The 26,566-nt window shown below is 41.3% G+C and overlaps 1 protein-coding gene across 6 annotated transcripts in view; it reads left to right on the top strand.

Moving 5' to 3' along the window:
* The window catches only part of kiaa1109 (KIAA1109 ortholog), a 447,188-nt gene that overhangs the window by 45,312 nt on the left and 375,310 nt on the right, over positions 1-26,566 (top strand). For all 6 annotated transcript variants that reach the window (XM_073042844.1, XM_073042847.1, XM_073042845.1 and 3 more), the window contains exons 9-11: positions 390-583; positions 2,568-2,647; positions 6,448-6,598. In XM_073042844.1, the coding sequence (XP_072898945.1) occupies positions 390-583; positions 2,568-2,647; positions 6,448-6,598 (425 nt within the window). The remainder of the gene's footprint in view (positions 1-389; positions 584-2,567; positions 2,648-6,447; positions 6,599-26,566) is intronic.

The raw sequence follows: 26,566 nt of genomic DNA, 5'->3' as shown, positions 1-26,566 counted from the left end.
AAGAAATGGGACTAATTTTTGTACTTTGAGTAGAACATTTTGCTTCATAACTGAGCCCAATGTCCTATAAACTTGAATCCTATCCTCCCTAGCAGTTTCTTCAGCTAAACATTGCACAAGTTGTAGAATTACTGACTTAGAGGCCAATTGTGGATTATAATGATACATGAATGGGGAAACCACAGTACAAATATTTAGAAAAGTTATCCAACTTTTAACTCCATCTTCTGTCATTTTTAACATTATATATGAATAAAAATGTTAAATCTCATTATTCTTGAGAGTTTGCAGCTTATTGTTCTTTGATAAACTTATGACATGTGCTTGAGTGTGCTGCTTTGAAAACAGATGATTAGTTCGGTTCTACTAATAAGGTTTTTTTTTATTAGGGTCGTCTGGCATTTGGAAACCGTTTTTTACCTCAGACCCTCTGCATAAATTTTGATGATGCTTTCCTGACTTATACTACAAAACTACCTTCTAGTCATCTTGACCAATTTATGCACATCGTGAAAGGAAAATTGGAAAATGTTAGGGTTATGCTTGTTCCTAGTCCAAGATACGTTTGCCTGCAAAATGATGAGTATGCACTTATATTTTGTAATAATAAATACTAAATTGTACTGATGAATGTTTGTAACAATATTTTTAGTTCCTTAAAGTATTAATTAAATATGCATTCTACATAAACATCAATACTATACATAAAAGTATTTATATTTTGCCTGTAGTTACCTGTACCACTTGATACAAGAATAAATTGAATGTTCGATAGGATATGCAGCATGGTGGCACAATAGCCACACCATTTCAGATACCTGCATTTGATTCCGATCTTGGGTACTGTCAGTCTGGTGCTTAGGCTTGCATGACTTTGTATTTCATCTGGGTGATCATGTTTCCTCCCATTCCCAAAGCTAGGCAGATAGATTGGTTACTGTAAATTACTTTTTAATGCAAAGTTTTCATCCATTCGATTATGAATGAGCTGTCAAGTCGAAAACCCACCTAAATGTACGTGGCAAAAGAATCAAAGAGAATTGTTTTGCTGATGTGAGAGAGTAAGTTGGAGGAGAAATGGGACTGTTGGAATTGCTTTACTAGGAACGGGCATAAACTGGGCGGACTAAGTGGCCTCCCTGTGCCATTATAATTAAATAAGCCTGAAGTACCTTATAAATCTGTAGATTTATGCTCTGAAGTGTAACTTGCTTAGTTTGCATCAGAATATAATCAGTTTTACAAATGCTTTGATTCTCTTAGCTAGGGTGTATATTGATGCTTGTTTTAAATCCTCTAATTTCTCAAAATTCTACCATAGAGCAATATAGCATGGAAATGGATACTTTGGGCCAACTTGTCGATGCTGACGATGGAGCCCTCAAACTTTTTTCATTTGCCAAAATTTAGTACATATCCCTCTAAAAAAGATGGCGCCATCGAACAATGTGAACCAAAGGCGATGTCCTTCAGATAGTTCACGAAACTACTACTTTTACTTTTACTACTTCTTTCAAATATGATTCTTCTGCTATTGGAACACACTTTGGTGTGTTTTTGGGACAGTTGAGCGATTTGGTGCTTTGGTGGCTTGAAGGGAATTTGGTAATGTTTCAAGCAGAGTATGTGGCCTGGAGGGCATGAAGCCTGAAGATGGGGTACAAGCCCATGATTGGCTCCATTCCTTGCTGATGTTGCTGATTAAAGTGTCGAGCAAGATTGAAATCAATGAGGATGAGTGCAGAAGGCTCAGCAGGTGTTAAGCACAGTCTGGCTGTGTTTGACTGGTCTCTCTCTCTCCCTCTCGCTCACTGCTCCTGGAGGAATGTGCCTTAGTTTGACTGGTCTCTCCCCATCTCCCTCCCCCTCCCCCTCCCCGTTCGATCCTGCTTGGAGGATGTTGCCAGAGTCTTGGGTCTTGTGCAAGGTTTAATCAACGCCACTTGTGTTTGGACTTTGCAGTTCATGTTAAATTTAGAAAATTAGATAATGATTCTGAATATCCAAAATGGTAATGATAGTCATTTAACAAATTAGTTTTTTTTAATTCATCAATTTTATAATGCATATTTGTGTGAAAACAGTTGAAATTCATCGTGAAAATTCATTATTTCACCCCTCCCCCCAATATGGTGGTACTTTACATCCATGCACAGAAGAGTATATTCATTGCTGGCGTGGAATATTTTTAGTGCTCTGAGTCAAATTCAAATTAAAACATCCTTTTCACCTAAGTGAGTATGTTAAATTGCTAACCTGTAAAGTTCACTCCATTAATATGCCATATTTTCTGGAATAACCATTTATAGTTATTCGCTTGATGAGATTTAAATTTAGTTATCTTTGGCTTGTGTAATTGAATGATATTATTGTTAATCATTTACTGGTCATGGCAATGAAACTTTCATCCTCTCAGTTTGTATGTTTGGACCCAGGTGGAGTGAGGAATATGCAGTTGGACTAATTGCTTGTGATCCATAGGAAGTAGTCTATGATATTTTTCATTATTAAAGTGTGAAATATGATTGATGTCATTTGGAGTTTAATTCCATTTTCTTTCTCTCTAGGCCACCTCGGTTGATGGGAGAGGGCTTTGTAGTAATGCAGTCAAATGATGTTGATATCTATTACTACATGGATGAACCAGGTCTGTTTAAAATGCAAAACTTGTATATCATTTTAGTTTAATTTAGTTTTATCCATTGCTGTTGCCCAGAATTAAGGCAATTTGATAAAGAAAATGAGAAGCATATTTTCATTCAATTTTTGCAGCTGTTTCTGTGGCTGAAGGCTTGTCCCAAACTCAAATCATGCAAACCCAAGTTTCAAAGCTCAAATCCCCAAAATTCCTGTTTGAATTAATTGGTGATTATCTTGTATGTTAATGACATCTAGTTTTAGAATCACCTGCAAGAAATAAATGTTAACCATTTCTGTCAAACATCTAAGTAATTTCTAATACTTCTTACAGGCTGTTTCTCAGCCTTATCCTTCAAGGGAATGGTACCAATTTTCTCATTCTTATTTTGTTTTGATAGCACTTTCTGCACCCCTGTATGCCTTCTGTAAATGGAGGCCTGAATTGTGGGCAGTACTACCAAGAAACTGAAAACACTTCTGTACATTTAATATAACATCTCTGCCTTTTAATTATATTCCTCCAGAAATTAATCCAAATGTTTTGTTTGCTTTTCTTAATGGTCTTTAAATAAAACCTAGATAAGTAGTTTTAATAATTTGCAAGCCTGTACCTCAAAGTTTTTCCCATTTAGCACTTTTAAAGACTTGTTTTAAACAGAGTATGTGATTTACCTTTTCCACTTCTCTGTATGTTTATCACTTACGTTAAATTGAAATTCATGTGATACTTGCTGTTTTAAAGATAGCATGTTTATGAAGTTTACTGCAACTTTTGAACCTACATTCTTCACTCCCAAATCAAAACTAATTAAATCCCAAAGCAAAGTACTGCTGGTGCTGAAAATCTGAAATAAAGAACAGCACTTACCAGATCTAACACGAGGAAATCTGCAGATGCTGGAAATTCAAACAACACACAAAATGCTGGTGGAACACAGCAGGCCAGGCAGCATCTATAAGGAGAAGCACTGTCGACGTTTCGGGCCGAGACCCTTCGTCAGGACTAACTGAAGAAAAAGATACTAAGAGATTTGAAAGTAGTGGGGGGGAGGGGGAAATGCGGAATGATAGGAGAAGACCGGAGGGGTTGGGATGAAGCTAAGAGCTGGAAAGGTGATTGGCGAACGTGATACAGAGCTGGAGAAGGGAAAGGATCAAGGGAAGGGAGGCCTCAGGAGAAAGAAAGGGGGAGGGGGAGCACCAGAGTGAGATGGAGAACAGGCAGAGTGATGGGCAGAGAGAGAGAAAAAAAAACAACTAAATATGTCAGGGATGGGGTAAGAAGGGGAGGAGGGGCATTAAATGGAAGTTAGAGAAGTCAATGTTCATGCCATCAGGTTGGAGGCTACCCAGCCGGTATATAAGGTGATGTTCCTCCAACCTGAGTGTGGCTTCACCTTGACAGTAGAGGAGGCCATGGATAGACATATCAGAATGGGAATGGGACGTGGAATTAAAATGTGTGGCCACTGGGAGATCCTGCTTTCTCTGGCGGACCGAGCATAGGTGTTCAGCGAAACGGTCTCCCAGTCTGCGTCAGGTCTCAGCAATATATAAAAGACCGCACCGGGAGCACTGGACGCAGTATACCACACCAGCCGACTCACAGGTGAAGTGTCGCCTCACCTGGAAGGACTGTCTGGGGCCCTGAATGGTGGTGAGGGAGGAAGTGTAAGGGCAGGTGTAGCACTTGTTCCGCTTACAAGGATAAGTGCCAGGAGGGAGATCGGTGGGAAGGGATGGGGGGGAACGAGTGGACAAGGGAGTCGCGTAGGGAGTGATCCCTGTGGAAAGCAGAAAGAGGTGGGGAGGGAAAGATGTGCTTGGTAGTGGGATCCCGTTGGAGGTGGCGGAAGTTACGGAGAATTATACGTTGGACCTGGAGGCTGGTGGGTGGTAGGTGAGGACCAGGGGAACCCTATCCCAAGTGGGGTGGTGGGCGGATGGGGTGAGGGCAGATGTGCGGGAAATGGGAGAGATGCGTTTGAGAACAGAGTTGATGGTGGAAGAAGGGAAGCCCCTTCGTTTAAAAAAGGAAGACATCTCCTTTGTCCTGGAATGAAAAGCCTCATCCTGAGAGCAGATGCGGCGGAGATGGAGGAATTATGAGAAGGGGATAGCATTTTTGCAAGAGACAGGGTGGGAAGAGGAATAGTCCAGGTAGCTGTGAGAGTCTGTAGGCTTATAGTAGATATCAGTAGATAAGCCATCTCCAGAGATGGAGACAGAAAGATCAAGAAAGGGGAGGGAGGTGTCTGAAATGGAGCAGGTAAATTTGAGGGCAGGGTGAAAGTTGGAGGCAAAGTTAATGAAGTCAACGAGCTCAGCATGCGTGCAGGAGGCAGCGCCAGTGCAGTTGTTGATGTAGCGAAGGAAAAGAGGGGGGTGGATACCTGTATAGAGTTGGAACATGGACTGTTCCACAAAGCCAACAAAAAGGCAGGCATAACTGGGACCCATGCGGGTGCCCATGGCTACACTCTTGGTTTGGAGGAAGTGGGAGGATCCAAAGGAGAAATTATTGAGAGTAAGAACTAATTCCACTAGACGGAGGAGAGTGGTGGTAGAAGGGAATTGGTTAGGGCTGGAATCCAAAAAGAAGTGAAGAGCTTTGAGACCGTTCTGGTGGGGGACTGGACGTTCATGGTGAAAATAAGGTGGTGGGGGCCAGGAAACTTAAAATCATTGAAAAAATTCAAAGCGTGAGAAGTGTCATGAACATAGGTGGGAAGAGATTGAATAAGGGGGGATAAAACAGTGTCAAGGTATGCAGAAATGAGTTCGGTGAGGCAGGAGCAAGCTGAGACAATAGGTCTACCTGGACAGGCAGGTTTGTGGATCTTGGGTAGGAGGTAGAAATGGGAAGTGCAGGTTGTGGGAACTATGAGGTTGGTGGCAGTGGATGGGAGATCCAACGTTATCAGCTCTGGGGATCTCCCATTTTATGCTGCTTTTGTGGCCACAGTGTTTTCACTGATAGAAATTTTAACTATTCATTTCAGAAATATAAGTTTCTTATGAGGCCAAAGTACTTATTGTTTTATATCCCTGTTTTGCCCTCATGATTTTCTTTTTCCGTGTACTCCTATATCCCTTCTACTCAAATAGATTTGATTGATCCCGGCATCTACCATTTTCCTGACCAGAGCTTCAACATCCCTTATTAGCCAGGGTTCCCTAATCCTGCCAGCCTTGTCCTTCAGTATGATGGGAACACGGCTTTGAACTCCTTATCTTACTTTTAAGTCCCCCCCACTTGCCGGGTGTCCATGTATCTGCTAACAGACTTTCTGAATCAATCTTAGCAAGATCTTGTCTAATGCCATCAAAATCAAAATTTAGGACTTTAACTTGTGGATCAGCCATATCTTTTTCCATAACTGCCTTTACTGATAGAATGTGTTTACTGGTCCCAAAGTGCTCCTCTGCTGACACTTCAGCCACTTGTTCAGCTGATTTTCCAAGGGAGGTCAAATGTTGCCCTCTCTATCATAGGGCCATTCACATTCCGCTGGGTAAAGCCTTCCTAAGCACTTATTCTGCCTCAACTAATCCCTCAGCATGATAGCACTCCCATTCAATATTAGGGAAGTTAAAATTGTTATCAATACAACTTTATTATTCCTACATCTCTTCACATATTTGCTCCTGTAATTCCCACTTACTAATGAGGGGCTTATTAGTACATTTTCACCAAAATATCCTTCACTTATTCCTAAGTTCTACTTGTAATGCTTCACTGGACTTTACCTCTGCTTGTCATCTTCTGTTTAAATGCACATTTATAGTTTTGATTTTGTTCTGTAGGTATTGTACCTGAAGAAACAGATGAAAATGCCGAAGAAAGTCCTGATAATGAAAGTACAAAATTAGAAGACCTGCCACCCTGTTGGGGACTTGACATTGTTTGTGGTAAAGGAACAGATTTCAACTATGGACCTTGGGCCGATAGACAAAGGTAAAAAGAGACAATTCAACTTTTTGTGTTAAACTACTTCCTCGTGCCAATTTGCCTTGCTGCCTTAAGCAATGGACTGCAAGTGGGTATAGGGTTGTAGTAATACAGAATTAGGTTGAGCATGTTATTTGATTCCTTCATTGTAAGAATTTTGTCTGATTTGTGTTGTCTTTTTCCTTTGATCACAATGCTTTAAACATCCACCAAGATACTTGAATTAAACATGGACATATAGAAATGGGAATGGTAATAATTGTGAACTGAGTAACAAAATAGTTTTATTTGTTTCATTTAGTTATCTTTAATTTGATTTAGTGGTCCTCAAACTTTTTATGCTCCTTCTCCTCTTTGAATTGCAGTATTTCTATGTGACTTTATTTCTCCCATTTGCTTCAATTGTTTTATTAATTACTTTGTCCGGTGGAAATATATTTGCCATAACTGAGCATCTTACATTTGCATGCTTGCCTAAAAGCTGGTTTATCTCATTGGCTATGGGTTCCATTGATTAATTGATTAAGATCATTGTGTTTTACCAAACTCTGAAATGTTCTTAAAACCTATTCAGTTGTATCATAACAGAAAAAGAACAAAATCTGACATTCCACCCAGTGCCAGTGAAGAGGCCAAAATTGAGTGTTGCAAAGTCATTCCAAGTCCAGATGACCTTGCAAAGTCCTTCTCACAACCTTCTGCAAGGTGTTGTGTAAATTAGGAGTGCTGACCCAGGGACAAGTCAAATAACAGCCTAACATATTTGAGCATAAGGAATTATACCTTCCATTACAATTCCAATATGTAATCTGTCCCAACAGCAGGGTGGATCCAATAGAGAAAGTGGTACAGTAGTGTATATGTAGTCCTTGGTGTCCTTAATGTTAATGTCAAATCTTATGAAAACTGTCAGACCAAAGATAGGTAAGAAATCTTCCTCCTGATTTAATATTTGTTGAATCAATATTCCTTCATGTTTAACATCACTTAGAATAAGTACTAAATAAGTAATGGCACAGATCGTAATCTGGATGGCAAACTTGGTTGTCCTTTACCAAGAGACGTTTGGTAGCACCACCACTGAGCAAATGTTGCATCGAGAAACTGGTGAAACTGCTTAATGGGAAGTAAGGAAAAATGATCAAATATTTGGAGTTATGTACCTTGTACATAGGAACTTGGTTGTGATTTTAGGTTTTGGAGATCAATCATCATAACTCCTTGCCACTGCTGCAGGATCTTTTCAGGGCAGTGACTTGCAACATAAATGATAGATATAGCAGCAAGTCAGAAGATAGCATTTCTTTAATGAGTCAATCACCCTCAAACTTACAGTAATACCCAACCATTCCCAAAACCCTCCGTAACGCTTTCTTGCCCATCGGAACAGGAACCTCAGCAATAGCCTGAACCTCGGTCTGCACAGGTGCCAGTTGGCCCTGGCCTACTACATAGCCAAGATACGAGACAGTGACGTGGCCAAATTCACTTTTAGCAAGGTTTACAGTGAGATTTGCCTTGGACAGCCTAAATTCTTCTTTCATCTATAGTGTGTTGGTTTCCTTTGTTCACTTGGTTGAGTGCAATTCATCGTCATTCAGTAAGCTTGCTGGTTTGAAACCATGTCAGTCACTGTTACTGCAGTGTGTGTGTGTACACAACCTGTGAAATGCACTGCAGTTACATGTCATTTGTATGTACTGATAGATTTTAAAAAACTCATGACCTCTACCACCAAGAAGGATGAGCAGCAGCTGCATGATTCCTCTCCAAATCATAAACTATTCTGTCTTAGAAGTACGCCGCCCTCCCCCTTTTTTTGGTCACTTGGTCTAAATTCAGGAACTTGTTTTCTAACAGTATTGTGTGACCATCTCCACCAGAAGGACTACAGCATTTCAAGAAGGAGGCTCACAAAAAAATCAAACTGATTTTGATGATCTGATAAATGATCTATACATGCTCTGAAATATTTCCTATTTATACAGATATAGCAATAAGTTAATGTAACAAATGAAATTAATATGACTGATCTTGCAGCAGTATCCTGGAGTATTTGGGTGAATTCTTGTGTAATCTTCACAGAAAAAGGTGGAAGTTGTGTAAATTGTTTCTAACTGCGTCATCCATCTGGTTGTATAAAGTACGTAAAAACCCAAGCTGTTTATTGTCAACAGGTTGTGCTTCAATGTTCCCAACATGTTATAAACATATTGTTTACAAGGTCACTCACTGGTAGATGTATTTCACTCAAAGTATTGAGAGATTTTTCATAGTCACATGTCGCTCAGTATGCAGGTTGTTGATTGTGATAAATGAAAGTTAGAGTTGATTGTGTAATGAAATAGATTGCAGCATGTTATTTAATTTAGTATGAAACAATAGATTTAGTAATTTCCCTTTTCTGTAAATCTCTTGTCAACCTCAGCTTTAGTGATTTAACCCTTGAATATGTGTAGTTAATTATACTTCCCTGTAAACCTTATGCAAAGTGTATTCTAGCAGAATTGCATAGTTAAAGTATGTTCCCTTTGATTGGCAATGTTACGTATCCCGTAACTGGATCACTTACCAGCAAAGATAGAGAGGTCCGCTGAAGTCTGATGGTACCATTTTTACACGTTTTTATTTATAATGGGGCACAAAAGGAAAATTAATACAAACATTTTGATAACATACGTCATCGATACTCAATCTAAAGCGCAGGTATAGTAATAATCAATCAGAGATAAGCTCTATCGTTGTCTAGGGGATAATATCTTGTCCATTTGGAAATATAACAGTCATTCAAAAGTCTGCAGGCTTCAGCCTTTTTGGGGACCGCTGGGTTTCCCGTGTTGGAGAGAGAGAGAGAGATTGGTGAGAAAAGGAACACTTGCCCGGGTCCTTACGAAGCAAAGCCGTGGAATCAGGGGAGCAGGCTTTCCTGTTGTTAGTTAAAAGCGATTTTCCGTGATTCCAGCCACAGACTCCCGATTCGGAATCTAACGCACGTGGCTTCCTTCAAAATGGCTTCCCGCTACGACGGGATTGCTATCGTGTCTCCTTGGTGTGTCTGGAGGGGTCCCCCCCCACCCCCAGACCCTCCTTTATACTTCCTCACGGGATCGCAGGTGTCAATCTCTCTCTCAACCGGCCCACTTTGCCCAAGGGCTTTACACGTGGTCTTCATGAGACAATGGTCAGGGTCGCTTTATTCTGCATCCCGGACGTGGTATTCAGCACGTCTCCCTCTCTCTCCCATTTCCTGTGTCTATTCAGCACGTCTCTCTCTCTCTTGGGTCATTGACCCCCCCCCCTTCACTAGGGCTCTTGCGATTCTCACAAAGGAGGGGGCTGGTATCATAACACCTCCCCTCTTAAACATTTTTTACCAGCGGTTAAAAACAGTGGTATAGAGTCTTACAGGATTTTTGAATCTACCACAATACAGAAGCTTTTCTTTTCACAGAGTACTACTGTTATACATTTGTCATGACCCCAGCCCCCTCCTTTGTGAGAATCGCAAGAGAGAGAGAGCCTTACGGTGTGGAATGCGGGCTGGTCGCTCAGTCAGACAAAAGCCTTGGACATAGCCATTGTCCTGGGAGACACCTTTGTGGAATAAGGAACGGGACTACGTGCAAAACCTCAGGGCAATGTGAGATGGGTGATGGGGGAAAGATCGCCCCACCCCCACCCTGATTGACATCTACAACCCTGCCAGTCCAGATAAAAGGTGGGCTGCCGAGGCGGGGCCTCAGACGCACCAGAAGACACGCTAGAAATCCTGCGACAGCGTTTTGATAGCGACAGCCGGTGGTGGGGTTCGTGTGCGTCTTTTCCTTGCCTGGGATTGGCGACCTCACCATGGAAGAACAGCTTAGCTACAGGGGAGGCCACAGATGAGAGTCCATTTCCCAACGAGACTTCTGACGAACCGAACTCCTACAGGTTGGAAAATCTGTCGGGTAACTGTTTCATTCAATCTCTCTCTTTCTAACAAAAGTGCACCAATGTGACACCACAACAGACGGCAGCTGGTGGAACTGCAGTGGCCGCAAGAGACTTTCAGATATACAGCGAACAATATATACATTACCCCTAGACAACGATAGAGCTTATTTCTGATTGATTATTACTATACCTGTGCTTTAGATTGAGTTGTGACGACGTATATGATCTGAATGTTTTGTATTAACCATACGTTTGTGCCCCTATATAAATAAAAACGTTTGAAAATAGTAGCACCAGGCTTCAGCGGACCTATCTATCTTTGCTGGTAAGTCACCCGGTTACTGGGGAACGTAACACATTCAAGTCAGTATCTAAACAGTTAACGATTACAGTGTCCCTTTCTTTAATATCTTAACATCGCGTACCGTACTAAAAATCTTGTAGCATCAGACTTCAATTCAATAACCACCTATTTATTTTTTTCCCTTCAGCAACAAAACTAAGGAGGTGTGATCTTAGCTTAGGTGCATCTACAAAAGTTTATGCAAATACTAATCGTTTCGGTCGTTTCACTTCACCGGCAGGTCTCCAAAGGGGCTGTCTTTATTATTCACAGGCTTTGGCGCAACCCCGTACAACCTGCTTTGCTGTTTAAAAATGTCATCCCCATTAACCGTCGCCTCTTTTTCGGTGAGTCCCCCCATGGGGAACTTGAGTAATTTGGCGTGGTGAACTCCCGCCCGTCTCGTTAACCGGGGTCATCTTATCAACACCACTTAGACCATTTCCACCCATTCTGTAATTTTCCCCAGGTGACTAGCCCTTTTGTCAGGACCATGCAGGCTGATGGGTTTCAGTTCGAACCTTTCCCTCAGGCCGCATTTAAATTTCGGCTTTTTCACAGCGCTCTCTTGAATAACAACAGCGGGTGGGGCATCTTTACATTCCAAATCAACCTGTAATCGATGCGCAGGCACCACGTTACCAAGCCCTCGTTTCTGTAGCTTGGTTGTTTCTTCTGACACCAATCTAAACTTTAAATTTTCTTCATTCGATTTGGGAACTACAAACTTCCCGTTCCCTTCAATAATAATGTTTATTCCCCCATGGTCGAGTTCCACTTTAAGGTTCACCACCCCTTCGTGTACCAACACCTGGGAACCCTCCCTTCCCCCAATTACCAGGGTTAACCCTGTCTTCACTGAACCCAGTCCATCTGACCCACAGGGACTGCATTCCTTTTCAACTGAATCAAATACCTCCGACTTTTTCTGAGCTCCATTACTAGGTTCAGTACCACGTGCATCCACATCTTGGACACACTCAAACGGGACATCTGCCTCTCCCAGGCTTTCAATACCCGTACCCTTTTCACATTCTAAATTCCCCTGATCCTCCCAGTTCCTCTCTGGGTAACTCCCTTCCGGAGTAAACTCAACCCCGCGGGCTGAAACAACCTCGTCTGCCAACCCAGCAGACCTCTCCAAGGTAATGGCATCCTTTTCGTCTAGGACTGCCTTCATCTCATTATCGGGAACACCTTGATAACTCTCAACTTCTTCAAACAGGGCTGCCACCCCCGACAGATCATCCATGTCCAACTCTGGACCTTTTAACAGCTTTTTCCGTCTCTCATCTTTATTTCCTACCTCTAGGACCTTTCTCTTCGCTAAGGGCAGATCTCGCTCCTCTCCCTTAACCCCTTTCACTTTACTACTCTTCGGTTTACCCCCCTCAGAACCCTCGTGGTACAGGGTCGGTAGGACCGTCTCGGCCAAATCAATACCGGCCAGATGTAAACTGCTGGCTTTCTCAGCTGCCTTTCTCGACAGGCTGCGAATGCTCGCGCCTGTGGTACAGACTGGAGATGCGAGGGGCGGGGCTGCAATCCTCACAGGCTGTTTGAGCCGTGTCCAAACCTGCCCCCCGGCTAAATAATTTCCGAGGAGGACGTCCGCGTCAGTTCTCGGGAATTCTGATGGCACCCCTATTTCGACTGGTCCAGATACCAGCTCACAATCCATAATTACCTGATGTAGGGGCACCATTTCTATTCTTGTACCTATCCCCTTTACAGCGACCATACCCCTTCTCCGACCGAAATCTAGTATCTCACGGCGGATCAACGACAGCTCAGCCCCGGTGTCTCGCCAGATTCGGACGGGAATGGGTGGGTCTCCCCCCTTCACGGACACGGTTCCGGGTGACAGCCAAGTCTCTGACCCCTCTCATACTCTGTCTACCCGGGGCTCTCTCGTCGATTTACTGATTACCACGGCACACCCGATAGGGACCGCTGCTTTCCCTTTTTCTGGCTCCTTTCTCGGAGCAAAGCACCTAGAGTCCTCCCTTCCCACAATTAAAACAGGTCAAGCCCGGAAATCTCGGGCTGCCTGGCCTTTCCCCCTCAACCTTACCACTAGCTCCCGGCGGGACCTCTGCCTCAGCCGGCAGACTTTCCCTACCGTTCCGACGGTCTCTCAGGTAACCTTTTGGCGAGGAAAACTTTATCCTGTGGGCTAGGGCATATTCATCTGCGAACCTAGCAATTTCTGAGATGGACTTATTCGCCTTCTCATTCAAATACATCCGGATCTCCTCCGGAACACACCCTTTTAATTCCTCAATCAGAAATAACTCCCTGATACGCCCATAATCCCCGTCCACTTGTTCCACGGTGCACCACCGGTCCAAGAGCACACCCTTTTCATAGGCTAGCTCGGTATATGTTTGATTCCACCCTTTTCGTAAATTTCTGAACCTTTGTCTATAAGCTTCAGGTACTAGCTCGTAACTCCGGAGAATGGCCTCCTTTACTTTGGCATAATTCTCCGCTTCCCCTTCCTCGACGGCCAAGGCCGCATATGCTCGTTGTGCCTTCCCCTTTAACACACTTTGTAACAACGCCACCCACTGCTCTTTGGGCCACTTTTGATTTACTGCCACCTTTTCAAAAAGCAAGAAATAACTATCAACATCCGACTCTTCGAATGGAGGTACTATCCTTAACTCCCGACTAACATTAAACCTCTCGTCTCGATCTAACCCTAGATCTCTTCGCTCTTTCTTTAACTTCTCCATCTCCAAGTCATGTTCCCTCTGTTCTCGTCTCTCCTCATACTCTCTTTGCTTTTCGGCTCGTTCCCTCTCGTTCTCGGCTACTTCTAGCTCTTTTAGCTGAATTTCATGCGGTCTTTGCTTTTCAGCTTGGTCCTGCTCTTTTTCCACCTCTAACCCCTTTAGTTGGAGCTCCTGCTCCCGTTCTTTCTCTCTCTCAGCCCGTTCTTTCTCTCTCTCAGCTGCTTCCAGCTGCTTCATTTTAAATTCATGTTCCAACCTTAATTTCTCCAACTCTAGCTGATCCATCCCACTCGCTGGTACTTTTTCAGGGATATTTTCCAAGACCTCAGCTTCGAACACTTCCTTCCCAATGTAATACCGAGTTATGGCCCCTCGCACCTCCCGCTTTTTCATGGACGACCTCACTTCTGCGAGGTCCAATCCCTTCGCCAAATTTAACGTCTGATTTGGTGACCGCCTCTAGCGCCTCCAGTCGGGTTTTTCATAAATTCATCCACGTCCATCTTTGCTGGTTTCCCGTCTGGCTACCCGCGTACCAGATCCAAATTAAAAAAAAATTTTTTTTTTGACTTACAAACCCAATTCACTGCCCTCCCAATTTGGTTTCAAATCTCGAGACGAGGCCCCCACGTTGTTACGTATCCCGTAACTGGATCACTTAGCAGCAAAGATAGAGAGGTCTGCTGAAGTCTGATGGTACCATTTTTAAACGTTTTTATTTATAAAGGGGCACAAAAGGAAAATTAATACAAACATTTTGATAACATACGTCGTCAATACTCAATCTAAAGCGCAGGTATAGTAATAATCAGAGATAAGCTCTATCGTTGTCTAGGGGATAATATCTTGTCCATTTGGAAATATAACAGTCATTCAAAAGTCTGCAGGCTTCAGCCTTTTTGGGAACTGCTGGGTTTCCTGTGTTGGAGAGAGAGAGAGAGATTGGTGAGAAAAGGAACACTTGCCCGGGTCCTTACGAAGCAAAGCCGTGGAATCAGGGGAGCAGGCTTTCCTGTTGTTAGTTAAAAGCGATTTTCCGTGATTCCAGCCACAGACTCCCGATTCGGAATCTAACGCACGTGGCTTCCTTCAAAATGGCTTCCCGCTATGACGGGATTGCTATCGTGTCTCCTTGGTGTGTCTGGAGGGGTCACCCCCCCCCCCCCCCCCAGACCCTCCTTTATACTTCCTCACGGGATCGCAGGTGTCAATCTGTCTCTCAACCAGCCCACTTTGCCCGAGGGCTTTACACGTGGTCTTCATGAGACAATAGTCAAGGTCGCCTTATTCTGCATCCCGGTGGAACGCGGTATTCAGCACGTCTCCCTCTCTCGGGTCATTGACCCCCACCCCCCCTTCACTAGGGCTCTTGCGATTCTCACAAAGGAGGGGGCTGGTGTCATAACAGCAAGAGCAGAGATGTGGCAATGTTTCTGTTGTATACAGCAGTCTAATAGGGAACTAATTCTTCTGGTAAGATGGCGCCATTAAGTGGTGACTGTTAACATCCAATTCTAATGGGGATTCTGAAATATTTCCATTTAGGAATACTATAATTAAAATTCACAGTCACAGCCATGGGTACTTCAGTAAACAGCATTGTTTTAAGACATTTAAAAAATATACCTATACTCAAAATTGACAAACCTCAGACAGCACACTCCCCTTCAAGAAAAAATGTATACAGTTTTCTCCTTTAAGAAAATGGAAGCGGGGCCAATATGCCGGTGTAATGATACGATTGCAACAGAGGCCTTACACTTCCACTCCTGATTATTCTGCTGGTGAATGTACAGTTTTTGGAAAACAAAATTACAGACCTCAGAGCAAGATTGCTGGACCAGAGGGACATCAAGTTCTGCTGTGAACTTTGCCTCCTTGCCATTTTAGATGCAGTACTGAGCTTGATGGCTTCAGTCCTGCTCATGCAACCTGGAACATTTAGCAGTCAAATTTTAACCATTTTATCTGCTGAGGGAGTTTTCTGGCATCATCCTGTTAGCAGTTTATATTCCACCTCTGGCCAATGACAGACAGGCAACGTAATCAGCAGGTGTGAAACTGTGTACCCTTTTGCCTTCCCTATCATTGTGCGAGATTTCAACCAGATAAGCTTGAAGAAGTGTTTGAACAACTACCACCAACATATCACCATCAAGAAAACTTGCTGTGCCATTCCACTTGCAGACTTTGGACATTCTGATCATCTACTCCTGGCGTAGAGGCAGAGACTAAAGACCATAGCACCAGTGATATGGGCCAAGAGTGTATGGTCAAGGCCAGTGGAAGGGTTCATACAGGACTGCTTTGACTTGATGGACTGGACTACATTCAGGGATTGATCTTTGAATCTAAATGAGTATACCATAATTGTCACTGACTTCATCAAGACCTGTGCAGATTAGTGTGTGTCTTCAAGGACATTCCAGACATGCCCAAACAAAAGCCATGGATGAACCATGGCATTTGTAGTCTTGCTGAGGGCTACATCTGTGGCACTCAAGACTGGTGATCGAGAACAATACAAGAAGTCAAGGTACAACCTACAGAAGGCTATTTTAAGGGCAAGAAAACAATTCTGATTGATATTAGAGACGGAATCGGGTACAAGTCACCTCTGGTATGATTTGCAGTCCACTACTTCCTACAAATCAAAACCTAACCTCATGAATGGGTATGATGCTTTACTCCCAGATGAGCTTAATGTTTTTTATGCACGCTTTGAAAGGGTACAAATTCCTGCAGTATCTGGTGACCCTGTGATCTGTCTTGGAGTCCAACATCAGAGCAACTTTTATAAGGATGAACCCTTGCAAGGTATTTGGGCCTGATGGTGTACTTGGTGGGATTCTGAAAACCTGTGTGCCAACAAACTGGTGGGACTGTTCAAGGACATCTTCAGTCTCTCACTGTTACAGTCGGAGGTTGCCACCTGCTTCAGAAGGGCAGCTGTTATACTAGTGTCCAAGAAGAACAGGGTGAGCTGCCTGAATGACTATCACTCAGGCAGTCACATCCATTGTAATGAAGTGCTTTGCGAGGTTGGTCATGGCTATAACCAACTCCTGCCTAAGCAAGAACATGGACCTTCTGCAATTTATCTATTGCTGCAATTACCTGGACAATAGTGATATCTGTCAGGCTACTGTTTATTGACTGCAGCTCAGTGTCCAACACAGTCATACCCTCAGTTCTTATCAACAAACTCCAAAACCTGAGCCTCTGTACCTCCCTTTGCAACTGGATCCTTCCTCACCTGGAGACTACGGTCTGTGCATATCAGAAATAATAACTCCTCCTTCCTAGCACTCAACACTGGTGCACTTTGAGGATGTGTGCTTAGTCCACTGCTCTACTCTACACCCATGATCGCATGGCTATGTACAACTCAAACACCATCTATAAATTTGCCAATGACATAACATTTGTTAGCAAAATTTTAGATGGTGACGAGGAGGTGCAAGATAGATCAGCTGGTTGCTTTGTGTCGCAGCAACAATCTTGCACTCAATGTCAGTAAGACCGTGGAATTAATCATGGACTTCAGGAAAGTGAAATCCAGGCAACAAACACCAGTCCTCACAGAAGGATCAGAAATAGAACTGATGAGCAGTTTCAAGTTCCTGATGGGTCAACATCCCTGAGGATCTATCTTAAGCCCAATACACCGATTCAATTGCAAAGGAGGTATGATAGCAGCTATATTTCATTGGAGCTTGAAGAATCATGGTATGTCACCAAAGACACTCACAAATTTCTACAGCTGTACTATAGAGAGCATTCTAACTTGTTGCATCAGCATCTGGTACAGAGTGGCCACTGTACAGGATAGGAAAAAGTTGTAGAAAGTTGCAGACTCAACCAACTCCATCTTGGGCACTAGCCTCCCCAGCATTGAGGTCACCTTCAAAAGGTGATGCCTCAGAAAGGCTGCATCTTTCATTATGGACCCACATCACAAAGCACATGCCCTCTTACTGCTACTGTCAAGGATGTGGTTCAGGAACCTGAAGACACATACTCAACATTTCAGGAACAGCTTGTTCCCCTCCACCATGATATTTCCAAATGGACAATGAATCCATTTGTGTATCAGTATTTTTTTTACCTTCTCTTTTTGCACTATTATTTAATTTAATTTGCTTTTTTAATATATTTACCTATTGTAGTTTGTAGCACTTATTATTATGTGTTGCAATGCACTGGTTCCGCAAAACATGAAATACAATGATATGTCTGATATTAAACCTCATTCTAATTTGGGGATAATAGAATGGGTGACTGGAAATGGCATGAAGAGCATTATTTGAATATTGTAATTGTTGCTTTTCTATATTTCAAAGCTGCAGATAAGCTGAATATGGCAAATATATTTGGTATGATCTGGGGAATAGAATCAATGCATCTGTTGTTAAAAACGAGCAAGACCAGTGATCTGATAAATCTGAGTAGCAAATTGGGATAGTTTCTTGTTTATGGAGGGGGTGTTAAAAATTTTGAGAATAAGGCAAGGTTTTCAAATGTGGAATTCAAATGGTTTGAAATTTTAGGAATGATAAACTGTGCTAAAATACTAAAGAAATTATTCATATTTTAAACTGAATAGTTTTAAAAATTTCCTGCTAATTTTGGATTTTTTAAGAAATAAAGATATTAAATGAAGCAGTTACATTTTTTGTCACAATTCTTTGTTAAATTGCAATAGTTTTGTATAAAATTGCTTGTAATGCAATATGATACCAAACCTGATGTGTGTTATCTGAATTTATTTATGATATAGTATTATATAATCCATGCTGCTGTTTGAGCAGAGTTCTGTGGGTGCAACTGTACGAATTGTTGATTTTTGAATGACATGTGAAATCAAGGTGCCTTACTAAGTAGCCTATAAAAGAGGCCACATCATGATTTGGAATGTGTTTTTGACATTATTTAGTAGTCAGCATAATTCAAACAGATTGGTCAGTCATATTGCTGTAAGCTCCAACCTACTGTTCTTCTGTTAGCTACTGTACTTAATGGCGCAACAAAACATATATACACCAAAGAGATTACACTTTAATGGCTCATAAAATTGCTTACTGGGACCTGTGCTAATTTATTCTAGTAACAGTGCAAACTCTTTGTGGATGTTTCTGGTTTGAGGACTTGTGTGTAGTTGGTGTGAGATTTGATGTTTCTCCCAGTAGAGTAGTTTAAATCCAAGTAATTTCAGGAATTCCATGTACCTGTTGATACTAGTCAGTCATATTTGACTTTGTGTGTTGTTTAAACATTTAAATCTGCCCTCTTCTTGAAGTTATTATGCAGCTAGATGAATGCTAAAAGGAGTCATGGCAATGTTGGCACCTTAATTCTTAGATGTTTTGGTGGAAGAAGTGATGCCCTTATGGTTGAGATCAGAAATCTATGAGGATGATAACATCCTGATATTGAATGCTGTTTCTCTCATTCTACCTTCCTCTAATTCTACAATCTTATCTCATTTGACTCAAAATGTGCCCTGTTTATTTGTTTCCTTTGTTCAGATAAGCACAATCTTGTGCCTTTCTCATTTCAAGGCATTATGAAAGACTACCTAGCCAGGTCCTGAGAGCACAGCTCTAGGTTTGAGGAGGAAAATGAATATATCCAGTACTTGCATACACCAATTCAAATCTTGATACTTGACAATGAAAAATGGTTTAGATATAGCATCTGTACATGATTAATTATGAGACCCAAGTGGACTGCAGCCAGATAAGTGGAAAAGGTGGTCTGGGTGCTAGGTCCTAAAGTCAGCGATTCTATTTATTTATTTGTTTGTTTGTTTTTTGAATTGGTTTGTGTTGACAATGTGTGGATTGCTTCATGTTGAATGAAATACCTGAGTAGAAATCATTCTTCGTTGTGTTATAGCTCTGGGTTATGTGTTAAGTTACCATAATTTGATCCTTGGATTTGATGGAATGGCTTTTTGAAATAATATGTTGGGTTCCTCGCTGGGGTATATGCAGCCTCTGCCATGCACTTGCAGCCATAGTGATTCCTTATTCAGATTTTCTAGGCAGTAGTGACCCCCAAAATGCTGGTGTTTCAGAGAATAGTGAATAGTAATACTATTGAATTTGAAGTTCTTATTCCATGCGCCCATGAAAAATATTCTTATTGACCCAGAGAGAGAGGGGGAAGGAGATCGATCTTTGGCAACGCACACAAAAAACTGGAGGAACTCAGCAGGCCAAGCAACACCTATGGAAAAGAGTTAACATGAGATGGTTTGGGCTGAGACCCTTCGCCAGGACTGAAGGATCTTTGTTGGCTTCTGCTACACTCTTCTGTTTCCTCCCTCATCCGATATCTACTTCCCCCTGTGTTTCCTGTTGCTCTTTCTGAGCCTAGTTGATGGCCAGGGAGTGATGGATGCAGCAACATGTAGCAAAGTGTACGTCCCTTTGCTCGCTTTGACCAACAAAATCTTTACAAACTCCTACAGCCCCCGGCAACTCTGTGATTTCGGTCTCTGAGGCTTTCGTGAGTGTATCCTTCAGGAACCCACGAAGAGCAACTGGTCCTGAGAACCTGTGCTAATCAACTGGCTGGAGTGTTCACAGATATCTTTCACCTCTTGCTTCAGCTGTCGTGAGGTACCTCAAGAAGAGCACAGTAATCTGAATCAATGACTATCGTCCAGTGGCACTTACATCCACTGTGATGAAGTGCTTTGAGAGGAGAGTGATGAAACATATAAACTCCAGCCCGAGGAGCAATTTGGATCTGCTCTAATATGTCTACTGTCACAAAAGGTCCACTGCAGATACAATTTCATTGGCTCTTCACTCAACCCTGGAATATCTGAACAGGGAAGGTGCTTACATCAGGATGCTCTTCATTGACTACAGCTCTGTATTCAATGCTACCGTCCCCTCAAAGCTAATCAATAAGCTTCAAGTTCTAGGCCTCAATGCCTCCTTGTGCACCTGGATCCTCTATTAACAAATCTGCAGATCCCAGTTGTTCCAACTGGCAACAACATCTCCTCCACAATCACTATCAACACAGGTGTACCACAAGGCTGTGCTCTTAGCCCTCTGCCCTGCTCACTTTATGCTTATAATTGTGAGGCTAACCACAGTTCCAATGCCATATATAAGTTTTCCCGATGACTCCGCTGTCATTGGTTGAATCAAAGATGGTGATGAATCAGCACCTACGAGGGAGATTGTAAATCTGGCTGAATGGTATCACAGCTCACTCAATATTGACAAAACTGAACAGCTGATTATTGACTTCAGGAGAAGGAAAATGGAGTTTGATGAGCCAGTTCTTATCGGGATCAGAGGTGGACAGGGTCAACAGTTTTAAATTCCTTAGTGTTATAATTTCAGAAGTTTTGTCCTACGTCCAGCATGTAAGTGCTATTACAAAGAAGGCACACATTACCTCTGCTTTCTTCGAAGTTTACGAAGCTTCAGCATGTCATCTTAAAACTTCGACAAACTAATACAAATATGCAGTGGAGGATATGCTGACTGGTTACATCATGGCTTGGTATGGAAATACCAATGCTTTTGAATGGAAAAGCATACCAAAAGCTGATAAACCCTAGTCCATCACGGGTAAAGCCCTCCCCACCATTGTGCATATTTACAAGAAGAACTGTCACAGGAAAACAGTATCCATCATTGAAGACCCCCACCATCCAGACCATGCTTTCTTTTCATTGATGCCATCAGGGAGGAGATACAGGAGCCCCTGTTCCCACCCCACCAAAATCAGGAACAGTTATTACCCCTCAACCATCATCTTAAAAAATCGAATAAAAAGTTTTTAAAAAACCCATCAGACTCTTGAACCAGAGAGGATAACTTAATTAAACTTCACTCACCCCAGCAATAAACGGATTCCACAACCTATCAGTGACTCTACAATATTTATTGCTTTTTTTTGTAATTTTCATAGTTTGTTGTCTTTTGCACATTGGTTGTTTGTCCATCTTTGTTGTGTGTGTTTTTTCTTTTATTTATATATACCTTGATAATAAATTTACTTTTGAATATTGACCATCTTTGGAAAGCACTCTGGATAACTACCTGAGCAGCAGGATTGCATTTTGGGAAGTCAAAGTCCAGCTCCAGTGGCTGCAGTTGTAATTGTGCTGTAGGCATAACCACTTGTCAGAGAATTGAGAGCAGTTTAGAGAGGCTAGTACAGTTGTTTTCTGGCACAGCAGCTAAAAATGGCAGGCAGCATACTTTGTTTCAGAATGTGATGTTCATGGACGCATGGCATCAACCATGTGGAATTATCTACATTCAAGAGTGGCATGTTATTGAAGAGTGATTCACATGTTGATTTGGGAGTACCAGCTAAGTGTGGTCAGTTTACTTTTTGAACTTCCATGAAGCTTGCAATCCAGTAAAATCAATATGCTCCTGTCACCTGCTCTCCAATTGGAGAGGAATTGTATTCTCTTTGAGAATGGAAAGCACTTGTGGCATTCTGAATTGTGGAGAGTTGCAAACTGGAAATTATGACACATATCAGCTGTCACCAGAAGAACTGATTTTGAAGTTAAATAGTTCGGGGTACTCCTAACCAGGTTTTAATAGGTCCATTTAATGTCAGAGAAATGTATACAATATACATCCTGAAATTCTTCTTCGCAAACATCCATGAAAACAGAGGAGTACCTGAAGAATGAATGGCAATTAAATGTTCGAAACCCAAAGGTCCACACCAACTCCCCCTCCCATGCACAAGTAGCAGCAAAGCAATGACCCCCCCTTCCCCCACCAGCAAAAAAGCATTGGCACCCCCCCACCGAGCACTCAAGGATGCAGCAAAGCATCAGTAAAGACACAGACTTGTTGTGCCCCACAGACTACTCGTTCCCCTGATAATTCGACATACCACAGGCTCTCTCTCTACCTTATAAGGGAAAATGAGGTATCCCTGTTTCACAGTGAGAGGGAGACATAAAACAATTTGCTGATTTTATGGTGTTAAAAGTCTGTTGCATCGCTTCTTGCGAGCTCTGTGCCCAAAGAACTCGGGTCTCTAGACACACAGCCAGCAGCCAGATCGCTGCTTTCAGTCTTCCGTGTACTCCCATGACACATCAGGTGGTGGTATCGGCCTTGAATCTACCCACCTCCAGAGCCATGAAAATCCGGCACCCTGAAAGGCATGCTAGTCTTCCAGACCACGTCCTTGGCGTATCGAAAAGTGGCGGGCCATGAGGCCCTGAGAGCGAGTCCCATTTCCACAAAGAACCGAAGTCAGCGTGTAACTTGAGGTCAGGGTCTTCAAAAGAGCTTTGAAAGGGGAGAAAAAGAGATATCAAAGATAGAAGTAGAGCTGTTTCCGAAGATGCAGCAAAGGAGCCGCCATCGGTCACCATCATCCTCCTAGGCTCTGCCCAAGATCACCTTTATTGGCAGAACATTTCAGCCAAAGGTTCTATAAACTCCTTCTCTGGGTGGATCTTTTCCCTGCGCTCCTTGCATCTTTCACCAGGACACCTGGTTGGACCACTTCTGTGCAGAGGCAAAAAAAAACTGTAGTTATAAAAGTGATGACTTATTTGAGGAATTAAAATAATGTTGAATACATGTCTCCATGTCTATCTCACTTGTTTATTGCAACAGCTTGGCAAGGTTCAAGATTGTTTATTTCAGCACATGAGTATAAAGAAAAACAAAATGGTTGTTACACTGGATCCGAAGTTTATGGAGGGATGCAATTTGCTGAGTGGCTCTGCAGAGGAGTGGCTCTGCAGAGGAGTGGCTAATGTGGATGTAGTTTTGGGGGTGGTGGAGTGGGTTAATGGGGGGAGGTGTTGATGAGCCTTATGGTTTGGGGGGCACTGGGGGGGAAGTAACTGATTTTTGTGTGTGTGTACACAGTGATACAGCATATTAGGATGTTCTTTCTCAACTGAACATCTTCAGGTGGCTGCGTGTGTTGATGTGCATAATTCAGTTCTCTTCAGCCTCCTCAGAAAGTAGAGCAATGGTGAGCTTTCTTATCTGTGAAAGATGTGTTGTGGGACCAGGAGAAGGCTAATATCCTGACATTTGTATTTTAGTATCAAAGTAGAGTAAAATGTCTCCTGAAATAGAAATTTTTATTTCAGTGCATTTATGAATATTGATACAAGGTATAAATAAACCAGCATCCATAGTGATGGTGAAACTTTATAAATGTTTTCAATGGTTTTAAATGCAATACATATTGCTTTTTAAACCACTGAGGGCATTTATAAAGTTTCTTGCATTTCTTGGTGCTTAGTGCTTCTTGTTTCAAGCATTTCCATTAGACTGACATTCTGGCATATTATAGTGTTATGCTAGATTTCCAGTAATAGTGGGTTTAGGTTCTGTGAGGTTGTAAATGACATTGTCAAATGGAACTGCAAAATGATTCATGAGATAATAGGTGCAGTAATGTACTGTGTGTATTTTTTGTGTATATTGCTTTTTTTGTTTGTATCACAATGACAAAGACAGATGTCTTGCAACAGGAGTTCATTAATTCAAACTCATCAATGTGCTAGACACATTGTGCATGCCAAATACATTTTAAAATGCCACACAGTGAGATTGTGAAGATTTTTCTTTGATGTGTCCTTTTTAAGAATGTCCTTCATGTAAAAACAAAAGAGAAAAAATAAAGCCCATTAGATTCTTCCAGTATTTAGCAGGAGTGTTTTCACTAGTGATTTAATAAAGTACAACAGTGGGCGTGCGAAATGTTCGTGCTATTCCTCTTGAACTGTGAAAACACCCAATAGTATGATAAATATAGATTTTGTTCTTTGAAACTTGAGCTGGTTTGCACTGATGCTGGTAATAGTAGCTCTGAACTCTGGATATCAGTTTTAAATGTGAGTTCAGAATATTAAACAAAACTGCAAGTTTTAAGTTTGTTTACATCAGGGCTGCTGTTAAATAATCCCAATAGATTTTGAAATGTGTTGTTTAAACCACAAACTGAACAAAAATTTTCATTGATTAACTTAATGTGTGGAGCTGTTAAATGTGGTGTACTTTCTTCTCAGAGAGTTATAGAGCTGCATGGTGGAAGAAAGTGACAGACGGGGTTTGCATTATTTGGCCATGTTAAACAAGTTGTGTTTGTGATTATCTAGAAGGTTTTACATTTTGCACAACTTGAATTTGGATTGAAGGAATCAGCAGTGATGTTTGGAGAGCAATTGGATAACAAATTAGTTAAGGAAGAATGTATAACTAGTTAATGCAAGAGTAAAAGAAGCCTGCACAAAATCTCAGGCAATGTTTTCAGTATCACATTCTGTAGTAGGAAGGTATAAAAAGAAATTAAAACATTTAATTAAGATAGTGCCTTTTCAATGGGATAGAATAATAAGAGTTACCTTAACAGTGTTTCAAAATTATGAATGGTTATCACAATAATATGAATGGTTAAAACAGTAATGGATTACCTCTATTAGTTGATAACTGAGTAATTAAAATGCATTAAATTTGATAGAATATCTATAGATATTCAAATTCAGGAGAATTCTCAATACTTTTAAGTGTGATTTACAGTTGTAAAAGTAACTGCTTTCCAATTCTATTCCTTAGCAGGCAAGGTTTAAATGAGAAACTCTTGCTTGATTGGCAACTTCTTTATTCTCTTTGCACTTAGTTGACCTTTTATTCATTTTTATCTTTGAATTTTCAAAATCCTCTTCCCACTTTGTAATTTTTCATCTTTCTGAAAGTATTAATGCTGTTTATTCAGCCGGAGTCCTTTGGTTTACTCCCTTTTTTGACTGCTTTCTTGACTTTCCTTGTCCTTTATTTCTTTAACGAGATCTTCTGATTTTTGCAGCTTCAAATAAACTGGTCTCTCTGAGTTACAAAAGACCTGATCTATGTAAATCTGATTTATGCAAATTTTCCCATAAATTTTTAAAGCATTCTTCTGGACATGTAAGTTACCTTTGGATATACAAACATCTTCAGCTGTTATGGAATGGAGCACCAGCTAATTCAGTCAAAAGATAAGGAAAAACCTCCCCACAATAATCAGATTCACTGTCTTGTAAGATTGCAACTGCCAGTTTACAGCAGGAGCCCACATAAGAGATTTGTTTTTATTTGAAACAGTCAGGGCAAATCTCATCTGCTTACTGTAATAAAATTCTTTATGAAACAAAATGACATCTATTGTTTTGTGACTTAGTATTTCTTAAATCCCAAACATCTAACAATGATTGTTGTTTTATAATTGGCTTGTCATGATTTTATGAGAAGATTGGCCTGGAAACTGATCTCAGTTACTAATGGGTGAAAATTAGCGTATATTTGGGATTGTAGCTGGTGTAGAGAAAAGATTGATTGAGATGCTTGATTGTTCCAGAAAGGAAGTCTTGGCTCAGTCTGTATCCCTACTTCAGTGACCTGGAGAATCACTTCATCTTAGAATACAGATTAGTTTGATTATGTACCACAGGTGACCACAGAAGTGTAATGTATGAGTCAGTACTTTTAGAGAAGATAAAGTTAAATGAAAAAAATATTATTACTATTGCATTATATTTTTAAGCCTTAAGGGGCTTCTGTAATAAATGAATCTGCAATGAATCAGTCTGCAATTTTAAAATTACATTTACAAATCATCACATGGTTTGTTTAATGTTTTTTTAATTTTGCAAAAACATTTGGCTTTTTTAATGGTATATTTTGTCATTTATTGAACAGTTTTTGTCCAGTCTTCTTGAGAATCTTTTAAATGCTATTCAAATACTTTTTTAAATTCAGGTGATTGCATCAAGACTATGAATTTGCAACAATTTTAGTGATATAGAATATCATTGACCAACATTTTGTTTAACAGTAATACTTAAGGCATTAACAAATGATGATAAAAAATTATTTCAAGGAGAATTATACCATGATGTTAAAAGATGAGCACAACGGCCACAATTTCTAAATTACCTGCCTCAAA

Source organism: Hemitrygon akajei, chromosome 4, assembly GCF_048418815.1.
Source record: "Hemitrygon akajei chromosome 4, sHemAka1.3, whole genome shotgun sequence".
NCBI classification, from domain to species: domain Eukaryota; kingdom Metazoa; phylum Chordata; class Chondrichthyes; order Myliobatiformes; family Dasyatidae; genus Hemitrygon; species Hemitrygon akajei.
The sequence above is the reverse complement of the archived record's forward strand: the minus strand, read 5'-3'. Positions and strand labels throughout refer to the sequence as shown.